Genomic DNA, 20,076 nt, shown 5'->3' with positions numbered 1-20,076 from the left:
TACCATTAAAGTTTATAGCACAAAGGCAGCAACAGTTCCCACCGACTTTATCAGTGAGAAATCAATTGCAAAGACCACAGCAACCACCGTTACCTATTCAGGGTTTGCCTGATCTATCGCAACGAACACCGTCTACTGCTTTCGGTCCTCCTCATCGTATTAGTATAAATCATCCTCAACAGCCAGGACTTCCACCAACGCTGTCGGTTTCTCATCAAAGCGTGCAATTGCAAAATCAGCCGCTTGGACCTATTCAACCTAATTTCCATGTGGAACGAAAACAACCTCAGCAGCAACAACAACAGCAGCAGCAGCAACAGCAGCAGCAACAGCAGCAACAACAACAACAACAACAACAGCAACAACAACAACAACAACAACAACAACAGCCTCCGGTATTTTCACAACAAGAACAAGAGAAACAACGGTATCATGAACAGCGACGTCAGCAAGAGGCATTGAAGCAACGTGAACATCAACGGCAACGCGAACAGCAAAGACTTCAGGAACATCGTAGACTCGTAGAATTACAACGACAATTCGATCAACAGAGGCATATAGAACAGCAAAGACAGGTTGAACAACAGAGACAAGTGGAACAGCAAAGATTGGCGGATCAGCAAAGACTCGTCGAACAACAGAGATACGCGGAACAACAAAGATTGACGGAACAACAGAGACTGGCGGAAGAACAAAGACTGCTGGAGCAGCAGAGATTGGCCGTTGAACAGCAAAGGCTACAGGAACGTCAAAGATTGCATGAACAGCATCGAATTCAGGAACAAAGAAGACGTAAACAAGAACACGAACAAAGACTCTTACAAGAGCAACAATATCGTACATCTTTGAAGTACAATCAGGCTATTCCATCGCAAGGTGGTATTCCAGGTCAACCTCCATTACCTATTCAAAAGCCAGAAGGAGAAATCTTTAAGGCCGTACCAAAGTTGGAACAACATTATGCGATCAGAGAGAATCCGTTACATCCAGGGCCGTTCCCACCAAATACAGTACAATTTCCAGAAAGTTCGTTGAATCAGTACCAGGCAACGCATCAATTAAACACTTTACAGGATTCCCGACAAATCGCGGGAGGTCAATCGAATCGAGTTTTAAACGACGAAGTACCACGACAGATACAACAACAAATTGAAAATCAACAAGTTCCCTCGGGTCATCGACATTTAACGTTCAATTCTGATTCGTTAGGACATCAACAGACGCAACTGTCATTGACACCATCCGTAAGCACTCAACAACAACATCGTCAAAGGGAACAACAATCTTTTTGGGGACGTTCACCTTCACCAAACAATGATGTACAAAAGTCCCAAACGATTTATGCAACACCAGTTAGTATCCCTTCTGAATTCGGATCACCCACCGGCAGGATATCCTACAGAAATGGTCCGACAATTTCTAGCAGTACTACGACAACGACGACGACAACAACTACGACCACAACCACAACCGAAGCACCAACGACAACTACTCTTTCACCGAAAAACGAAGCCAAGATCAAGGAGAACATTGCAAATTTACCAGACGAAGTGCCAGACGATATAAGGGAACAACTTTTGAGTTCCGGTATTTTGGGTAACGCTGACATACAAATACTTGATTACGACAAGGTCGGTGGCATACCAATCGAGAAACTACCGCCCGAGGCATTGGCAAATTTCTACGGTGCTGGAGGTGGTTCCGCAGTGGCAGCGAGCGAGCCAATACCATCTATTATTAAAAAACCTGAAATATCATTGTCCAATGAAGACAACGTTTCTTCTGGCACGTCCGAAAGCGTTACTTCTTTATCGAAATACGAACCACCTAATAAGGAAATGATGGAGAGCACGATCATGGGAAGGACCAAGATCGAACAGGCTACTTTGAGGCCAGGTGGTGTAGAAATGAAAGTAGTACGATTCGATCCAAGTACGGAGCAAGGCCGAGCAGTGGCCGAGCAACATATACGTGCTGACGCGACCAGACTCGAACCGGTCACTATAGGTCCGGAAAATCATGACCAATACAATCGTTATTTACCGCTTAAAGTAAGCGGTGCTTCGTTTCCTATACCAGATGTGCCCGATCTAAAAGGACGAAAAATAACGAGCGTGGTCGTATTAGCGCCTGTTGATTATCATTTTCAGGAAAAGGATAAAGGTCTTGAGACTAGGGAGGACAGAAAGATCGACGACATACAGGCTGTTAAATTTTTAGCTGGCGATACGCTCAAGCAACTCGTTAAAAAACCTACCGTCGATAATTATAAAAAGTGGTTGGAACAGGAAACTCGTACTGAACCTCAGAGACAATCTGTTGTATTATTAATCACCATGTAAGTATACCAAACATATTTTCCCTCAACGATCGAATAGAATAATAAGCTATAGAAAGATTTCTCTTTTCAGGCCGTCCAATGATCAAAGTAAAAACGACAAGGAAATATTCATGTACGATGTTAATTCCCAATCGGTTAGCAAAATGACGGGGGATTTATCGACGGCCTTTGTCGATGCTGCCGAAAGCAATTCAGACAGTACCGATGACTTTTCTGGATTTTAAACGATCGATCATAATTAATCTATCCTTTAACGGTCTATATCGCTCCTGTTTAACGTCATTGATTAGAATCTAATCTCGAAGTTGAATCGATTAATAACATCGACCATTGAGATTTGTCAATATTATTTTGTACCTTATATTTCGTTCTTTTTCTTTTTTTTTTCTTTTTCTTTTTCTTTTTCTTTTTCTTTCTTTCTTTCTTTCTTTCTTTCTTTCTTTTTTATTTTTATTTTTCTTTTTTCTTTTTATTCTCTACACGTATTATATACAATCGTAATAACGTATGTATATGTGCATGTACATATGAAAGAGCAAGAGCGAACTATCGAATCGAGGATGATGATTTCATGCGGATAACGAAGCAAAAGCGAAAGTCCTGTAAGCTAGAAATAGAAAACGTAAGGAAAGTTACACGTGAGGAATACACGGCACCTGGCAACGACGGCCATTTCTAGGATGACGAATCACCATGTTCGAGAAATATATTTTTATTAAAAGGAAAAAGGAAGGGAAAAAAATTACACACACATACGAAAAAACAAATGAAACGAAACACACAAAAAAAAAAAAAAGGAAAACACAAGGAAAAAAGAAAACCATCCCAGGGAAAAAGGAAAGAAGAAAAAAAAAAAGAAGAAACAAAACAAAACAAAAAAAAAAAAAAACAAGTAAAAGAGGAACGTCGCGAGATATTTCACACAACAGATGGTGAAACGATTATGATAAACATATCACGGAACATGACATGAGGATAATGAGAGTACATACTCCTTGTAGATATATTAACGATGTATGATTATGTATATAACGCTGATCTTTTTTTTACATTTTTATACGAAATAAACGCAATCCTTTTGTACGTGGATATTGTTAATTTTCTATGAATACTATGAAAGGTATCGAACGAAAGTGAGATCTTCTCACGCAGCGCACATATACACATATACACCCGCACGAGGACGCATACAGACAACCCTATCAACCATTTCCCATCCCACCTTCACTCTCTCCCTTCCTCCTTCTTCGATCTCGGTGAATGGATTAATTTGAAATTCTATGAAATCGCATACAAATATTGCAAGTATTGCAAGCAATCAACTTCTATTTTCTATGAGTTCATTTCGTCTTGGCTCGTGAACTTGACGAATAAAGAGACCATCTTCATTAAACTTTCATCGTTTCTACGTCGGTTTATAGACAAGTTACATGACTGATAAAAAGAATTTATAATAATAGTAATAATAATAATAATAATAATAATAATAATAATAATAATACAATTAACAGAGTAATAGTGGTAGTAGTAATAGTAGTAATAAAAAAAAAAAAAAACATGTTAGAAAGTTTTAATTTCTCGCGTTTTTAAAAACGCTACGACGCTAGTCAAATTGAATGAATCGATACTTACGAATGAAATATCGATTTAGATCGAGATCGTAATCTGTTGAAGAAATAGTAATTATAATAATAATAATTATAATAATAATTATAATAATTATAATAATTATAATAATAATAGTAATAATAATAATAATAATAATAATAATAATAATAATACAATCTACAGAGTTGTAGTATTAGTTGTAGTATTAGTAGTAGTAGTAGTAGTAGTAGTTGTTGTAGTTGTAGTTGTAGTAGTAGTAATAATAGTAATTGTAGTAGTAGTAGTAGTAGTAGTGTAGTAATAATAATAGTAGTAGTATTAAGAAAAACATGATAGTATCTTTGAACTTCGCGGACTTTTTTGAAAACACTACAATACTAATCAAATTAAATGAAGAATCGATACTTACGAATGAAATATCGATCGAGATTTCAAGATCGTGATCTATCGGAGAGACTTTCTGCGATAAGAGAAGACAATATGACGTAAATTTATTTTTTATAATTGCACTACATTTAAATGATCATACACATGTGAAAACTTTTAATTACATGTATAGTGCACATCGTTATAAAACAAGCAATTACACGTAATATTTCTATTAATTTGTTTCCAAAAAGATTTTCTCGAGGAGGCAGACAGACGGAGACGGAGAAATGGAATGATCTCTTAACGAGAAAAAAAAAGATAGAGATAGAAATAAAAGGATAAAAACAGAGAGAGAGAAAGAAAGAGAGAGAGAGAGAGAGAGAGAGAGAGAGAGAGAGAAAAGAAAAGGATAGAAAGAAAGCTCGTCTAACTTTAATATTTCAAATATTTTTCTATCATATCAATATTGTTTTTTATCCGTTTCTCCGTGTCTGTCTTTTAATTTATGTCAATTTTTTTTTTTTTTACGTACCAAAATATTTAATAAAAATTAATCGCTAAGAAATATTTCATTTCGATATAATATTCTATGTATATAATATATGTATGCGTATATATTTTATACATATATATATATATATATATTTTATAAATATTTCTCTACGTCTCGTCACAATCAATAGATAGATAAATCGATAAATGAATATTATCAGTTATACGTTAACTTTTTTTCTATCATTGAAATATTCGTTAATAAGAAAAGTTTTGATTGTTTTGTGTTTTATAATTCTAATACTCCCACCCATCCTCCCATCACCGCCCCTCCCATCGCGTTTCCCTTCCTCCTCCTGCCCCATCGAGGTATCATCTACTAATTAATAATAATTAATAATTCTAACGATAAGTATATTTTGCTTGATACATGAATAATTTTTATTGGTTAGCACGAAACAAATAGTGAGCGCCGTGCACGTAACGCACGCGCGCGCGCGCGCGCGCCCGTTCCCATCCTGTATATCTCTTGGTGTGTGTATGTGTATTTATGTGTACGTCTGTTCTTCTAATTTTTTTTTTCTTTTTTTTTTCTTTTTTTGGTTTTTTTATGTGTGTGCGCGCGTGTCTGTGTCTGTGTACGTGTGTATGGGTTTCTTTCTTTCTTCTTCTTCTTCTTTTTTTTTTCCTCTTTTTTCATCCCTTTTTTTTCTTCCTCATCAAAATCATAAACAAAATGCAAGAACTGGTACTGAATACAAAATTAAATTATAACATCGTTATCGTTATCGTTATCGTTATCGTTATCGTTATCGTTAATCCTCATTGTCGTCGTCGTCGTCGTCGTAGTCGTTATTATTATCATTTATTGTGATTATAAACAAACAAACAAAAAATATTACAACGTACACACATATATATATATATGTATATATATATATATGTGTGTATATATATATATATATGTATATATATATAGTGTAAAATAAAAGAAAAGAGACGCACGCAATGTTTACGTATGAGATACGTTTTCTAACAATTATTTGTCGAATAATTTTCAACGCTTCGGTTAATTCGCAGAAAAAAAAGAAAAATGGCGTAAGCTTCGGCGCGACAGTATCCGTCGCAGTCAGTTTTTCTTCTTTTGTTACTACTTTCCTCGTTTGATTTCCTTTTGTTCGTTTTTCTTTTTCATTTCGTTTAAATTTTCTTCTTTCACAATTTTCTTGGTTTCTTTTTTTTTTTTTTCCTTTTTCTTTTTCTTCTTCCTCTCTTATTACTCACGAACGTACACACATTTTCAATGAAATTAAGCTCGAGTATACGCATTATATAAGATTAGAAACGGAATAATTTTAAAGCTTTATCTTTGTAACATTCGTTCGTGTAATCAAATCGTATTTTGCCCGATTATGTATTTAAATATTTCTTCATTCGAATATATAATATATAAAAATGCTGATGTGCTAAAAGAAATGCTTTTATTTGTTTTGTTTCGTTTTTTTTTCTTTCTTTCTTTCTTTCTTTCTTTCTTTCTTCTTCTCTTACTCTCTTTTTTACTTCGATCGAAATTTCTTTCTTTAGATTAAAATTAAAGAAAAATAAAAGTGGCAACAATGCCATTATTAAATTAAATGATTAATTTTCAATTACGACGATTATTTGTAGATAAATGTTTCAACAAATAGAGATCTCTTCTTTGTAACAAATGAAATTTTTTTTTCTTTTCTTTTCTTTTCTTTTTTTTTTGTTTTTGTTTTTGTTTTTGTTTTTGTTTTTGTTTTATTTTTCTTTTTCTTTCATTTTTTTACTTTCTGTTTTTCATTGAAAATCCGATCGAATATATCAGTCGTTTTAAAATATACATATAAATATTATATATAGAACGTATAAAGCGCGCTTAATTCGGGCAAAAATGATTATTGTAATTTTGATAGAAAAGTTCGAATTATTTCGTCATATCGTTCGTTACACACATTTTATATATATATACACATGCATACATACATCATCGGTATGTAATGCGCGCACGATGCGCAACGCGCGCGCCAACTACACATACACTCACACAAAGAACACGTCCGAATGCAACATTGCTTAATACTACATAAACATTTCATATTTGCATTTATATAGACCTTTAACACCCTTTGCACTTTAACATTAAAATAACTCATCTGAATATAAGATTTAACAAAGTGAACACAAACATTACCTATGCTAGAGCAATTACACATGCATTTAATTATAAATAACATGGAAATAGCAAAACTATAATATTTTTCAATATAAAATTTTAAAGAGCAATCCATTTATTTATAGTTAAATGATAAATTTGATTTTATACTGCAACGATAGTAATCTGGTTTGTGCCTAAGTTAGTGAGGAAAAAAAAAATAAAACAAGAAAAAAAATAAAATAAAATAAAAAAATAAGAGAGAAAGAGAGAGAGAGAGAGAGAGAGAGAGAGAGAGAGAGAGAGAGAAAATATTAATTATTTCTATAAATTTGTAATCAAAGAAAATTATACTGAAACCTGAATAATAAAAATAGACAGAGAAATACAAACATATGATTTACATCGTGAATAGATTCTGACAGCTATTATCAACAATTGTATCCAATTGTCAACTAAAAAAATATTGCACTTCTTAAATATTTGTGATACTAAAATATTTATCGATACTAGGTATATTATACCACTGTTTGCATTGGCAGATAAAGCAAATATATAGCTTATATAACTATAAGATACTAACTCGTGATAAATTGTCTACAATATACACGATTAAATGTACATTACATTGGTATTAATCTGACATTGCATTAATATTATAATTTTCAGTAAAATATTAATATATTAATATAATTAATGCACATTTATAAATTACAGATTAATGAAAAAGAGACTTAATTCTTTTATACCAAAGGACCATATATAAAATAAGAGATATTGATTTCTTATAATCATATACGACAGGCATAATATTCGTGCAGTACTATTAACATAAAACAGAAATTCTAATGAAGGTGCCTGTATAATAATGTCATTTTCTGGAACAATTAATAATATTTCTAATTAAATAATATTGAGAGAAAAAGAAAAGAAAAAAAAAAAAAAAAAAAAAGAGAAAAAAAAGGAATCGTAATATCATTGTACTTTTACTTAATAAAATCAAATTACTTTCTTCACTTTAAAAACAAAAATGTGCATATGCACACATACGTTCAAATATGTGTACATATTATACATTTTAAAACAATATTTCAAATACATGCTTCTATAATGTTCAGAGGATTCTATTTAAATCACTGTTATTGTTAATCCAATATAGTTTTTGAAAATAAAGAGAATAAAAAGAAAATTCCTTTCTTTACGTTTGATATTTCAAATTTATATGACGCAATGTTCATGATCAGCATAAAGAAAAGAGACAGGCTGTAAAAGGAACTGAACCGCGCTGTGTAATAAATTGCACGAATAATTTATCTATGACTTGCCATTCCTTTCAAATACATATACACAAATCAATACTGCTTCGTATATAGAGAGATTACTTACTCTATGTTTCACATAAAAAAGTTCTTTTTAAAAACCAATCTGATAAGAAATTGTCGCAAACGGCTTTCCAAATTTCATTGCCTCTTTTCATATGAATACAAACTAATACATTCTATTTATATCCCCAATAGACTAGTGTTTTACAAGCAACCTTGCATCCGGAGTTAAATATCTATTATTTGGATTAATTATATGTATATAAACATGTAATAATACAACATCTCTTGTCATAAAAAATCGTAAGCCTTAGTCGCGATTTGAACAAGGTCATTTGTAATTACAGAATGAATCATTTTCATCACCGATAAATAAAGAAATCTGTTCCTAATGATTAATAAAAATATAATTAGATTAGCCCCATAGATATATGCTTTAATACATAAGAAATGGCAGTTAAAATACTACACAATTACAAAGATAAAATAGAATGAAAAATACAAAAAAGAAATTACCATTGTCCATAGTTCAAAAAAAAAAAAAAAGGAATAATAATAATAATAATAATAATAATAATATTAATAATATTAATAATAATAATAATAATAATAATAATAATAATAATAATAATAATAGTAATAATAATAATAAAGGAACAGATTTCTTATTTATACCTGCATCGAATTTGTTTATACTTTAAGAGTAGCTTTTGGAGACCAGTGATGAAAACGGGTTGGGCCAGCAGGATAAGAAGGAGGAATCCATTTGTTTCCCCGATGGCCCATGAAGGGAGGTGGAGATGGACCGCTCAAAAAATGAGGTGGCACGATATTATACCATGGTTGAGTGATCGGATGAGGTCCATAGCCCATGCCAAAGGAGTGACCAAACCAAGTACGATTTCTGTTAACATGGAGTCTGGGACTGTTCAAATTGCGCCTCCTACCTGTACCAGTACTATTATGATGTTGATTTTGATTTGCAGAGCTTAAAGGTTTTACTTCATGTTGTTCTTCCATAGTAGGTACCAGTGGGGTTTTCTGTGAAATATATTTATATGCAATTATTCTTATTATTATTCTTATCTGTATAGCTAAATGCGTAAATATCAAAATATATAATTCTAATACGTACCAGCATTTTTGTCTGCCTCTCAGATTGTTTATTTTCTTTCTCTGCATGATTATCTCTTTGAAAAATTGGTACAGTATTTTCTTTATCATCAAATGATGCCAATGTGCAATATGATCCCTTACTTTCTCCAAAACGACAACAAACTTCATTAGGATCAACCCAAAGTGTAAGCTCTACTGGTAGAGACAAATCTTCGTACTTCACTCCAGCAGCATTTGCTGCACTCTCCAAGGTCGCGTCCCTTCTATTATGCCCATTCACACGTATGCAACGATAACCTTGACCTTTGAAAGGCTTATCAGGAAACCAATGATTTTTAAAACGTTCCGTCAACAATTCAACTAAATGTCGTTTGAAACATTCCAATTGATCGGGACTAAATTTTTCGTTTTTTTCTATCAGCTGTACTAAGAATAGTACTGCTGCTGTAATTTCGTTGCGCATGATAACAGTATTGGTTGATAAACTTATAAATTCCTGACTTGTTCCTCTTCTGATAAACTGACACAATATTTTTGTAAACTAAAGTACCATTCGAGGAAGACGATATGGAGTACATAGAGCCCTTTTGCAACGCTACAACGTTTAAATGTTTCAAGATCTATGTTTTCTTTTTTGAATTATAAACGGAATAATTTTACTGTCTTCCTTTTTCTTGCATTTAAATTCTTCTTTCTAAAACTGATCTATATAAAAAGAATGAGGGGAAAAAAAAAGAAAAAAAAAAAAAAAGGAACAAAAATAACAAATTATTATCATATATTTCAATATTTGTTTTATTATTTAGCAGAGACAAAAATACTTTTGTATAGAAATATTCTTAAAAAATACTCTTTGGAAATTTATATTTATCCCAAGTAAAGTTAATTTCTGAAACCCCCGATATGAAGACTGTCCATCGAATAAACAATAACTAACATTTGTTATTATTAAGAAAGATCCCCCGCCCCCCTCCCCCCACAAGTATATTTATAATTGACTTTACAATATTAACAATATGTGCGTACATATGCGCTATGATTAACACCATATTCCAACTGGACTACATAACAATATGTTATGCATATCAATTGGACCATGATTTTTAGTTTCAAAGGTTAGGAAATATCTAATTAAAGTAAATACGAAGAAATATTTAGATCGTTAATCTTTAGAATGATCATTCACTCAAAATAATATAAAAATTTCTACACGAAATAGCTTAAATTTGAATGAAAACATTATTTCAAGCAACGAACGCAATTTATGCCAGCTCATTCTTATGCCAAGAGAACGTGTGGCAAACGATACGTATATTTCTAATATCACTATTTTCAAACTTGTATAAATGAGAAATAATTTTCAATTCTAATCACCATTCATATGTATTCACATCTGAACAAAGCACTCATAATTATAATAATAATATTAAATTAACCTTACGAATTAATGTGGAAAAAAAACTCGTATTTCTGGCAAAACCACTACGTCCTCTCCCTCTTTAAATAAACGTACTCGACCCAACACGTGTTACGTTGCATCCAAGTCCATAAACCATACAAACTTTCGATAAGTGCGTACTATCGTTTGAAGGATAAAATCAAAATTTTAAATGATCCGCGTCCATTTCTTTTTTTTTTTTTTCTTTTTTTTTTTTTCATTATCGTAATTATTATCATTATCATCGTTATTATTATTGCTCTTTTAAATTTTTCAATAAAGGTAATAATAGTTTTGCTGTATAAAAAAAACTTGCAAAATAATTTGAATGAATTGAAACGTTTAAAGAAGCAACAATAATCTATCCACCAATTGGAAACTGTTTCGTGGAAAATACAAAACTGATTTGTTCCTCGTAATAAACGATTAAATTTGTTTTTATAAATATTTGAAATCGTTAAATAGCCTAATTAATTTATAAAACGTTTAAATCATTTCATTTAAATGCGATAACGCGAATGGATAAAGATTGAGAAATTTCTTTCAAAAAAACTAAGTAGAAGAAATTCTAGAATTAAGCAGGGATAAAAGTTTTTAAGCCGAAACATTGAACGCGGCATAATTTGAGAAGTCGAAATGTGTGACTACAATTTAATATTGAAAAGAAAATAAATTCGAGGATATTAATTATCAACGATTATTAACAAATTTATTGTGTAATAAATAATAATCGAGTGATAATCAATAAATTATATATTCTAATATTATATTGATATCTTCTTAACCTTGTTTTTTGTGGGTGTTATTTAATAATTAACTGTTAGGTAAAAAAAAAAAAAAAAAAAAAAAAGGAAAGAAGAGGGGAAAAAAAGGGACACCCAAAAGGGAATGAAAGAATAGTAATAATAAATGATAATTTAAAATTATAACTTGTATAAAAATGGTTAATCTACAAGATATTAGCTGCCAGCTTATGAAACCAGCTAAAGATCTTGCAAGTTGGAACTTTCCTCTTTCAGAAGTATGTACGGATTTTAGGATTATTTGTAAATAAATTGATATAAATTTAACAATATTATAATACTATTTCAGATTCTAGAAGAATATTATTCTTTACTTGAAGGTCATTATGATGTTAACTTTGGAGAAGCTGCATTAATTCTCCAAAATTCTGTTAACATATATGTACATAGAGTTGAACGTCTTCTTGATGAGACCGCATGTTTAAATGAAATGTTTATAAATTATGAGTATGTATAATATCTCATTAAGACATTGTAGAATAATAAGAGTAAACTTTTTTTTCATAATTTTAACAGAGGTGGAAGTGCAAATGAAAAATTGAAACACAATAAAAAACATTTAAACAACTCCATTAATTTTGATGATTTTAAATTGTGCAATTTGGCGGACGAAGTCGGAAAGAATATTAATACGAAAAATAACTTTAATGTAGAAAAACCTGTGAAATTGTTAACACGGCGCTTTGCTCAATTAGAAAATATTGCAGATGATCTTGTACATAATATGACAGAAATAATCGATATTCATGGTGATGTTATTGGAAAAAAATATCATTTCAGGTATGTTACATAGTCATAGTATATTAATAATGCCATTAATAATAATCTATGTATTGTGTATAGATGTAATCAATATTTGAATATGAATGGCCTACTGATAGATGAACCTACTCCTGATGGTAAATATATATATATACATATATATATATATATATATATATAGATAGATATAGATATATATATAGATATAGATATATTACATATATCTCTTAATAAAATAATTTATTAATATCTTCTCTAGACTTTGGAATAATGGACATTGATATCTCTGCTACGTCAGGATATTGCTCCAATATGTCAACATTTGATAGCAGTTATAATTTTAATAATCCAACTAGCATATGCAATATAGTGACCAATAATAATACAGAAACTTTAACAAATTGTTGCTTATCGCCAGTACTAAATAATGCCGATTGTTCAATTGATACAGACGATTTTAATGTAACAGACAATGCAATTAATGAAAAAGAACAGCCTACAATTATTGGTAAAAAAGAAAAATTTCAAAAAAATTCTAAAATTGACAAGCAATTACTTATTAATAATTATACAAATATGAATAACACAGATAATGCGTGTAATATTCCAAACAATAAAAATCATCATTCTAACAGAAGGTATTAAATATTTTTTTTATTTTTTTTTTATATAGGCAATATTGATATTATTATTAATGGGTTAACAATTTAATATAATTTTAGATTAAAAGAAATTAAATATTTAACTAATACAAAGAAAATTGTAAATTCAAAAATATGGGAACCAATATCTCTTACACATAACATTTCAATAAAAAAGAAACGTATTGATCTACTAAATATAACATCTTCAATGATTTCTAAAACTGAATCTGTAAGTTCATCTAATATCAATCATATATAAACATTTTTATTTCATATATTTTCAAGATCAATATTTATCTTAACATTTACAGAGAAAAAGAAAAATGATTTCACAAATGTACAAGGGTGAATGCATAGTAAATTTTCTTTTGAAAGAATCTAAAATGTTGCAAGAAAAAAATTCTGGACATAGATCCAAAAAACAGATACTGCCGCAATTTAAATCAGGCAAGAAATTTGTATTATTACATATTAATATGACGATGACGATGATGCTCGTTCGATTAATCAATTTTTAATTTATTTATTTATTTCTTTTTCCCCCTTTTGTTTTTCAGAAGAAATCAGTGAGATACAGAAGGTTTTTGAGAATTGTTTTAAAAATGCAGAAAAATTAACTTCTTTCAATTGTGAAACAACAGATACAACGATCGATGATTTAAGAATGAAAAAAAATTCAATCGAAAATAATACATTTACGGATGATACATTCCTTGATGATTCTGGTATATTAGCAAATTCATCGAGTATTCTTGACTGCGAGACACGTGGAGTTTCTCCAACTGATTCAATAATTTCAAGGTCAAACAGTGCCTCTTCACAATGCGATTTACAAAATTCTTTGCCAAATTACGAAAGATTGATTAAAGATAAGATGAAAGAACTTTTAGAAGATTCAGATGTTCAAACTGAACTTGATCGTAAAATTACTAAATGGCATCAGTCGATACAATCGAAACTTGCAGAAGTTGAACAAAAGCCTATATTTAGTATACAAAATTATGCATCTCAAATTATTAAAAAATTAAATGATAAAAGTCAAAATGCATCTTTTGATAATATTGTGGACGGTGAGCATAGCTATGACGTAGCTAGATATTTCTTGGCATTGTTACAATTGGTACGTATATTAGATTTATTAATAAAGAAATAAATTTTATAACCCTTTTAATATAATTAACAATTTTCCATAGGCGAATACGTACAATGTGGATATAAGAAAAAATAAAAATATTGACGAATGTATAGAAATCGTATTACTTGATACAGGTAAAGATGCTTAAAAAAAAAAAAAAAAAAAAAAAAAAAAAAAAGAAAAGAAAAGAAAAGAAAAAAAAAAAAAGAAAAAAAAAATATCGTTTAAAATTAAAAGCATCTTCTAATAATCCAATCAGATATTAACCAAAGATACACAAGTGCTGGTAGATATAACAATAATGTTAAATAACAATTATGCTCCACATAAATAATATAATATAAAGTATTTTTTTATAAAGTTATTTTTACACTTTACTCAAAAAAAAAAAAAAAAAGAAAAAAAAAGAAAGAAGAAAAAAGAAAACTTGTGAAATGCTAAATAAAGAAATATTTTTTTCTAATTTTTTATAGATCCAATATTTTGTCATAAGACATGTTTTATCATGTATCGTATAAGTATTTCATATCCTTATATATATATATATATATATATATATATATATATATATATATATCATAGAATATGTCAATGAATATTAAATGTAAATAAGTCTATAGACGTGAGACGTTTATGTACAATGTAAATGGAGCCCACGATCAACAATGCTCTTTATTATTTCATTCGAAGTTTACATGTCAATGTAATGTAATATTATTATATTACGATGATTACGATCTTTCGAAGAAGACGCGGCAATGAAAAGTTGTAGTTACGCAACGACAGGTGGCGATAACTTCTCGTGAGAATACCTGATATCTTCAAGTTTATCAAGTGCCAGCTGCAATCTAGAAATTTGGTATCCTTTGTTCTTGGGATACTTGGTGATCTGTAATAATTGTTTCCGAAGTGCCTATTAATGTTATATTTATTATTATTTAATATTAAAATAATATAATGTTTTTATTTGGAAACGATTAATATTTAATATAATTTATGTTGATTAATTATTATTATTGGAAATTTAATTAAAATGTGTTGACCTAGAAAATATTTTAGATTTCATTTATTCAAATATGTCGAATATTTAATGAAGAGGACTAATGCTTCAGCCATCAATGGTAAATACTGTATAATTTACATCATGCGAGATAGCAATGTTTAATAGAATATATATATATATATATATATATATGCATATACATATATATATATATATGTATATTACCATAAAATATTATATGGTATTATGTTTTGTATGCCAAATATATAATACTTTCAATAAATCTATTTTTACTAATGTAGAATATACAATATTATTAACAATGTAGAAATATTGATTTACTTAATTAAATAATGTATTAATCGGATATTAAATAATGTAGAGAGGGTAATTTCAATAACACGGTTGATCGATTGGTTTTTATTTTTTTTTTTCCTTTTTTTTTTTTTTTTGTATACACCTGATTATTATTTATACAACATTACTATGTGCGAATAAATGAAATTTCCTGAAACTATAATTTAATTAATTAATATTTTTATTATAACATATCAATTTATATTTATGTGCAGGATCCTGTTTGCGTTATTGGTATTAGCGATGTATCTGCTAACTTATGTCAATCGTCATGCATATCTCTTATAAGGATATAAAAAAATATTATTTTCTATGATTGATTATGCATTTTTGTTATTACTATTGTCATTTGAATATTATGGTAAATAAGCGTATTTCGTAATTTAAAAAGTTTCTCTTTTATACTATGTTAAATAATATTTTAATATTGTTAGGATATTTCGTGACAGTGCCATCAATTACGAATGATCAAAGGAGTATCTAACAATAATAAAAACTTACGAAATGGATAGTTCTGAATATGAGATGGTCAGAAATATGACTCTCTTATTCTTTTTTGAACGTTTAATGGACAAAGGTGGACCACGGACATTACACGATTTAAGTTGTCAATTTGGAGCTAAAGGATTCACTAAAGAAATGCGTCAAATAGCAGGTGGATCCCAGAGTGGCCTTAAGAAGTTTTTATCTCAACATCCATCACTTTTTATTATAAACGGTGATTACGTATCCATTAATACTTTTCAATCTGTACACGAAGAAGACAGTGGATTTAAATTAAGTGGAACACGTGATTATGCTCGAGAAGCGGTAGAATATTTTTCTAATAAATTGATGCAATACGGAGTAGGAACTGAGGTACCAATAACTAGCCTACTTGGACATCGATCGCAGGCCTCTCCAGAAGTAAGACACATTTCTGGTCAACGCTATAAAGAATTTAGAGATTTTCTCTTGAAGTATCCTGGTGCCTTTGTAGTTACGGACGATAATGTAATGTTGAAACAATACGAAGGAATGAAAGTAAAATTATTCGTAGAATTGGAACCCGATACGCCTATCGATCCCGAAGTTACTGTAAAATTATTACAATTTTTTGCCCAATGCATAGAAGAGAAGGGTCCAATTTTTATAGATATATTGTTTAATATGGTTAATGAAAAATTTTGTCATGGACAAAATTGGACGTCTATATTTAAAACGGTTCGAGATTTGTCTACATTTATAAAAATGTTTCCCGACACCTTTCATGTTCAAAGTAATCTCGTAACATTGATAGAACGGGGAAAATCTTCTACGTTAGAAACAGACACGAAAACGAAACCTATGCAATTGACTCGAAATCGTGGTAATGCCGTAAATCGAATAAATGCAGTACAACAAACAACAAGTTTATCAAATAATACACAGACATCATCTCAGGCAGTAAACTCAGAAAGCGTTGTATGTAACAACTCACCAATTGAAAATAATACATCGCAAACTGCAACTCCTACACCTGTTGAAACTAATAATAACTGTCCTTTAGTAAGTTTACAGCAACAAACGCTTAAACAAAGAATAAATACGCTTGTAATGAAGACGTTAGCAGATAATACCGATAAAGATCGCAGTTTACAGAGTATTCAAAAGGGTGACGCGTGGAAATTAAAAGTATTACAACAGACAAGGGTAATTGTAAACCCAAAAGAAAGTTTACAGATTATAGAAGATATAATAAATCCTCGCAAACCTCGAGCTGATAATAATGTTATTTCGTTTGATTGCGAAGGAATAAATTTGGGTGTTAAAGGACAATTAACTCTAATACAAATTGGTACTATGAGTGGTCAAGCTTATGTCTTCGATTTATTTACATGTCCTACCCTCGTACAGGCTGGCGGACTTCAAAAACTTTTAGAAACTGATAAAGTTATCAAGGTGAGCTTCTTTTAAGAAGCCTGACCAGATATTTATATTAACAATATCTTTTAAAAAGATTATCTAATTTTTTTAGGTGATTCACGATTGTAAAAATGATAGCGTTAATTTATATAATCAATTTAACATAACGCTAAATAATGTCTTTGACACGCAGGTATATATATATATATATATGTGTGTACATATATTTTCTTTTTTTTTTTTTTTTTTTTTTTTATAATAAACTTTCTCGTCGTAAGAATTTTATATTTTTTTATTTACAGACTGCACATGCCGTAATTCAATTTCAAGAAACAGGGAAACCTGTGTACAAAGTAAAAAATGTCAATTTAAATATTTTATGCGATCATTATGGGGCACCATGTAATCCCTTGAAGGAACAATTAAAAAATATTTATCGTAAAGACCAAAGATACTGGTCTCGTCGGCCTATGACTAGAGATATGTTGATTTATGCTAGTAGCGATGTTCTTAGTCTTGTACCACGGGTATATCTTTCTATGACAAGGTAAGCTACGAATTTATTGGGATTGCGAGAACAAACGGGAAAGTAAATTTTGTTGATTTTGTTGATTTTGTTGATTTTGTTGATGTCTAGATTGATCAAGCCGGAGTTTCAAAGCCTGTTTACAGAATTATGCGAAGAACAAATTCTGATGCATATAAAACCGGCAGAAGTGAAGGCTCGTAAAAAGCAAAGAAAAGTTGAAACGGAAGTTGCAGATTTAAAGAAAAGAATGGAAGAGGCAACGTGTAAAAACATTGTATTAAGTAATCGGGAAATTCGTCTTCTTCGTTATTTAGATCTTACGGAGGAAGAGAAAGAGAAATTAAAGGGTAATTATAAGGTTGCTAAGAAATTGGAAAAATTAGAGAATATGGGTCAAGATAAAGGTGATAGCAGCGACGAGGACGACGAAGATAAAATGGAAGATACGGAATATCATAGCATGGACAGTTACACCTCGGAGAATTCGCATTCTGGTATATTTTATAATATTAAAATAACCAAAGTTCCCAATGATAAGATTATTACAAAGTACGAGACAAATTATATTTATGTTTTATGTTTATTCAATGATTAAATTACGATCGATATTTTTAGGTGGAATATTATCACCAAGAAATTCCGAGACTCCAAGTTTAACAGAATCTATGCAAATGGTCGATGAAATTCTATCGGATGCTCGAATGGATAGGTTGGAAAAAATAGAGAAATTAGAAGCAATACTTTCTGCTGTGACTACGTCTTCGAACGATCAATTATCGCCGCCAAATAGTACAGAGATTTCCCCAAGACAATGTGTGTGTAAATGTCTAAACGATAAAGTTGATAGCCCAACGAAAGAAACTAAGATATTGGTTAATGCTGCCTGCCAAACACTTAGTACAGGTGATATCGCAATAACGAGAGTATTTGTCACGGAGGAAGAAAAGGAACGAGTAAGATTACAGAATTCGCCAAAAAAATAGATATTTAAGCTGTTTTTAAATAGCAGCAAAGATGTTGCCATTAATAGGTTCTTTTATAAATATGTAATGAAAACTGAGCAATGAAAAATTGATCTATTTTGCGAATTTCATAATATTAAATGACGATGAACGAGTCTCGGTCTCGTTGTAAATACATCGTTAGGCATTTTTCCAAATCTGAAATATTATCGATATCAGATTTTTCATGGAAAAATGTCTTTTTATCATATCATCGACATGTGATGATCAATCTACTTAAAAAGATTACCTTTCTTTACAAATGTATAAGAAAGAAACATAATCAAACAAAGTAGCCAATTTAATCATCACTTATCATAGAAATGATGTTGCGATTTTAATACGACAGGTTAATTAATCGCTTATATTGTATAAATCCGACCGTATGGTATTTATCAATAACTCTACTAACATGTCATATATTGCTCCTTTTATGGGAAATATTTTACTGACATGAGCGCGCACAGGATAAATCGTAGGCTGAAGGAAAGTATTACTGAACGAATTATTCTTGAATATATGAATATCTTTTTTTTTTTTTTTTTTTCTCTCTCTCTCTCCTTTTTTACTGTGCCTTCAGTTTCCTGTGTACACAAATAACAGTTATATTGATTGTTTTAACATTTAATATATAATATTTCCAAAAAAAAAAAAAAGAAAAAAAAATTAACTTATACGAAATTATATGTAATTTCAAAAGTATATACGCAAAATAAGAGATAAAAACGATAATTATATCTTTTATCGTTTTCTTTCTGGTTTTTTTTTTTTTTTGTTTTTCTCTCTCCTAGTTAAAAATTTAATTCAGCTTGACGAGATTCGCACTAGTCCATTTCTTTATAAACTCTTCTTCATTTTTTTTTTTCTTTTGCTTTTCAATAATTATTAAAACGTATATCGTTTGACTTTGTCCTATTTTTCTCAGCCGTTTAAAGTGCCAAGAGAATAAAGAATGTGTTAAATTAAACGAGCATGAATAAAATTTCCCTTTGTGTTCATTTCTAAATAAACACGTTCATCTCTTCAACATTGTAATCATGAAAAAGAAGTAATAATAACTCATATTAGATTCCAAAGGTTCATATATATATATATA

At 30.1% G+C, this 20,076-nt stretch overlaps 4 protein-coding genes across 9 annotated transcripts in view; 3 read left to right on the top strand and 1 right to left on the bottom strand.

Moving 5' to 3' along the window:
• The window catches only part of LOC118447077 (uncharacterized), a 5,472-nt gene extending 2,296 nt beyond the window's left edge, over positions 1-3,176 (top strand). For both annotated transcript variants that reach the window (XM_035878533.2, XM_035878532.2), the window contains 2 exons: positions 1-2,338; positions 2,412-3,176. The exon at positions 1-2,338 is cut by the window's left edge and continues 853 nt beyond it. In XM_035878533.2, coding sequence (XP_035734426.2) covers positions 1-2,338; positions 2,412-2,565 — 2,492 coding nt within the window. In that variant the 3' untranslated portion in view covers positions 2,566-3,176. The remainder of the gene's footprint in view (positions 2,339-2,411) is intronic.
• Positions 3,177-4,420: 1,244 nt separating this feature from the next.
• Positions 4,421-10,996, bottom strand: LOC118447078 (protein BTG4). 4 transcript variants are annotated; one of them, XM_035878538.2, is made up of 3 exons: positions 10,866-10,996; positions 9,444-10,129; positions 4,421-9,349 (listed from the first exon to the last, which is right to left on the bottom strand). In XM_035878538.2, the coding sequence occupies exons 2-3, from the start codon at positions 9,885-9,887 to the stop codon at positions 8,999-9,001; spliced, it is 795 nt and encodes a 264-aa protein (XP_035734431.1). In that variant the 5' UTR covers positions 9,888-10,129; positions 10,866-10,996; the 3' UTR covers positions 4,421-8,998. The 4 variants fall into 4 exon arrangements, with proteins under 4 accessions (XP_035734431.1, XP_035734432.1, XP_035734433.1 ...); XM_035878539.2 differs by having other exon boundaries at positions 10,861-10,971; XM_035878540.2 differs by having other exon boundaries at positions 9,444-10,124; positions 10,866-10,947.
• Positions 10,997-11,268: 272 nt separating this feature from the next.
• LOC118447080 (uncharacterized) lies at positions 11,269-14,354 on the top strand. The gene is made up of 9 exons (XM_035878545.2): positions 11,269-11,883; positions 11,955-12,112; positions 12,182-12,445; positions 12,509-12,564; positions 12,687-13,065; positions 13,150-13,300; positions 13,383-13,518; positions 13,629-14,191; positions 14,265-14,354. The coding sequence occupies exons 1-9, from the start codon at positions 11,803-11,805 to the stop codon at positions 14,352-14,354; spliced, it is 1,878 nt and encodes a 625-aa protein (XP_035734438.2). The 5' UTR covers positions 11,269-11,802.
• Positions 14,355-14,814: 460 nt separating this feature from the next.
• egl (Egl_like_exo domain-containing protein) lies at positions 14,815-19,538 on the top strand. 2 transcript variants are annotated; one of them, XM_085656440.1, is made up of 7 exons: positions 14,815-15,327; positions 15,782-15,927; positions 16,001-17,486; positions 17,563-17,643; positions 17,753-17,997; positions 18,088-18,528; positions 18,595-18,806. In XM_085656440.1, exons 3-7 carry the CDS (start codon positions 16,071-16,073, stop codon positions 18,659-18,661), a joined length of 2,250 nt encoding a protein of 749 aa, XP_085512566.1. In that variant the 5' UTR covers positions 14,815-15,327; positions 15,782-15,927; positions 16,001-16,070; the 3' UTR covers positions 18,662-18,806. The 2 variants fall into 2 exon arrangements, with proteins under 2 accessions (XP_085512566.1, XP_035734435.1); XM_035878542.2 differs by having other exon boundaries at positions 14,818-15,327; positions 18,088-18,473; positions 18,595-19,538.
• Positions 19,539-20,076: the final 538 nt, after the last annotated feature.

Source organism: Vespa mandarinia, chromosome 4, assembly GCF_050613455.1.
Source record: "Vespa mandarinia isolate Hongniang chromosome 4, ASM5061345v1, whole genome shotgun sequence".
In the NCBI taxonomy this organism is placed as follows: domain Eukaryota; kingdom Metazoa; phylum Arthropoda; class Insecta; order Hymenoptera; family Vespidae; genus Vespa; species Vespa mandarinia.
This window is presented reverse-complemented; position numbering and strand designations above follow the sequence as displayed.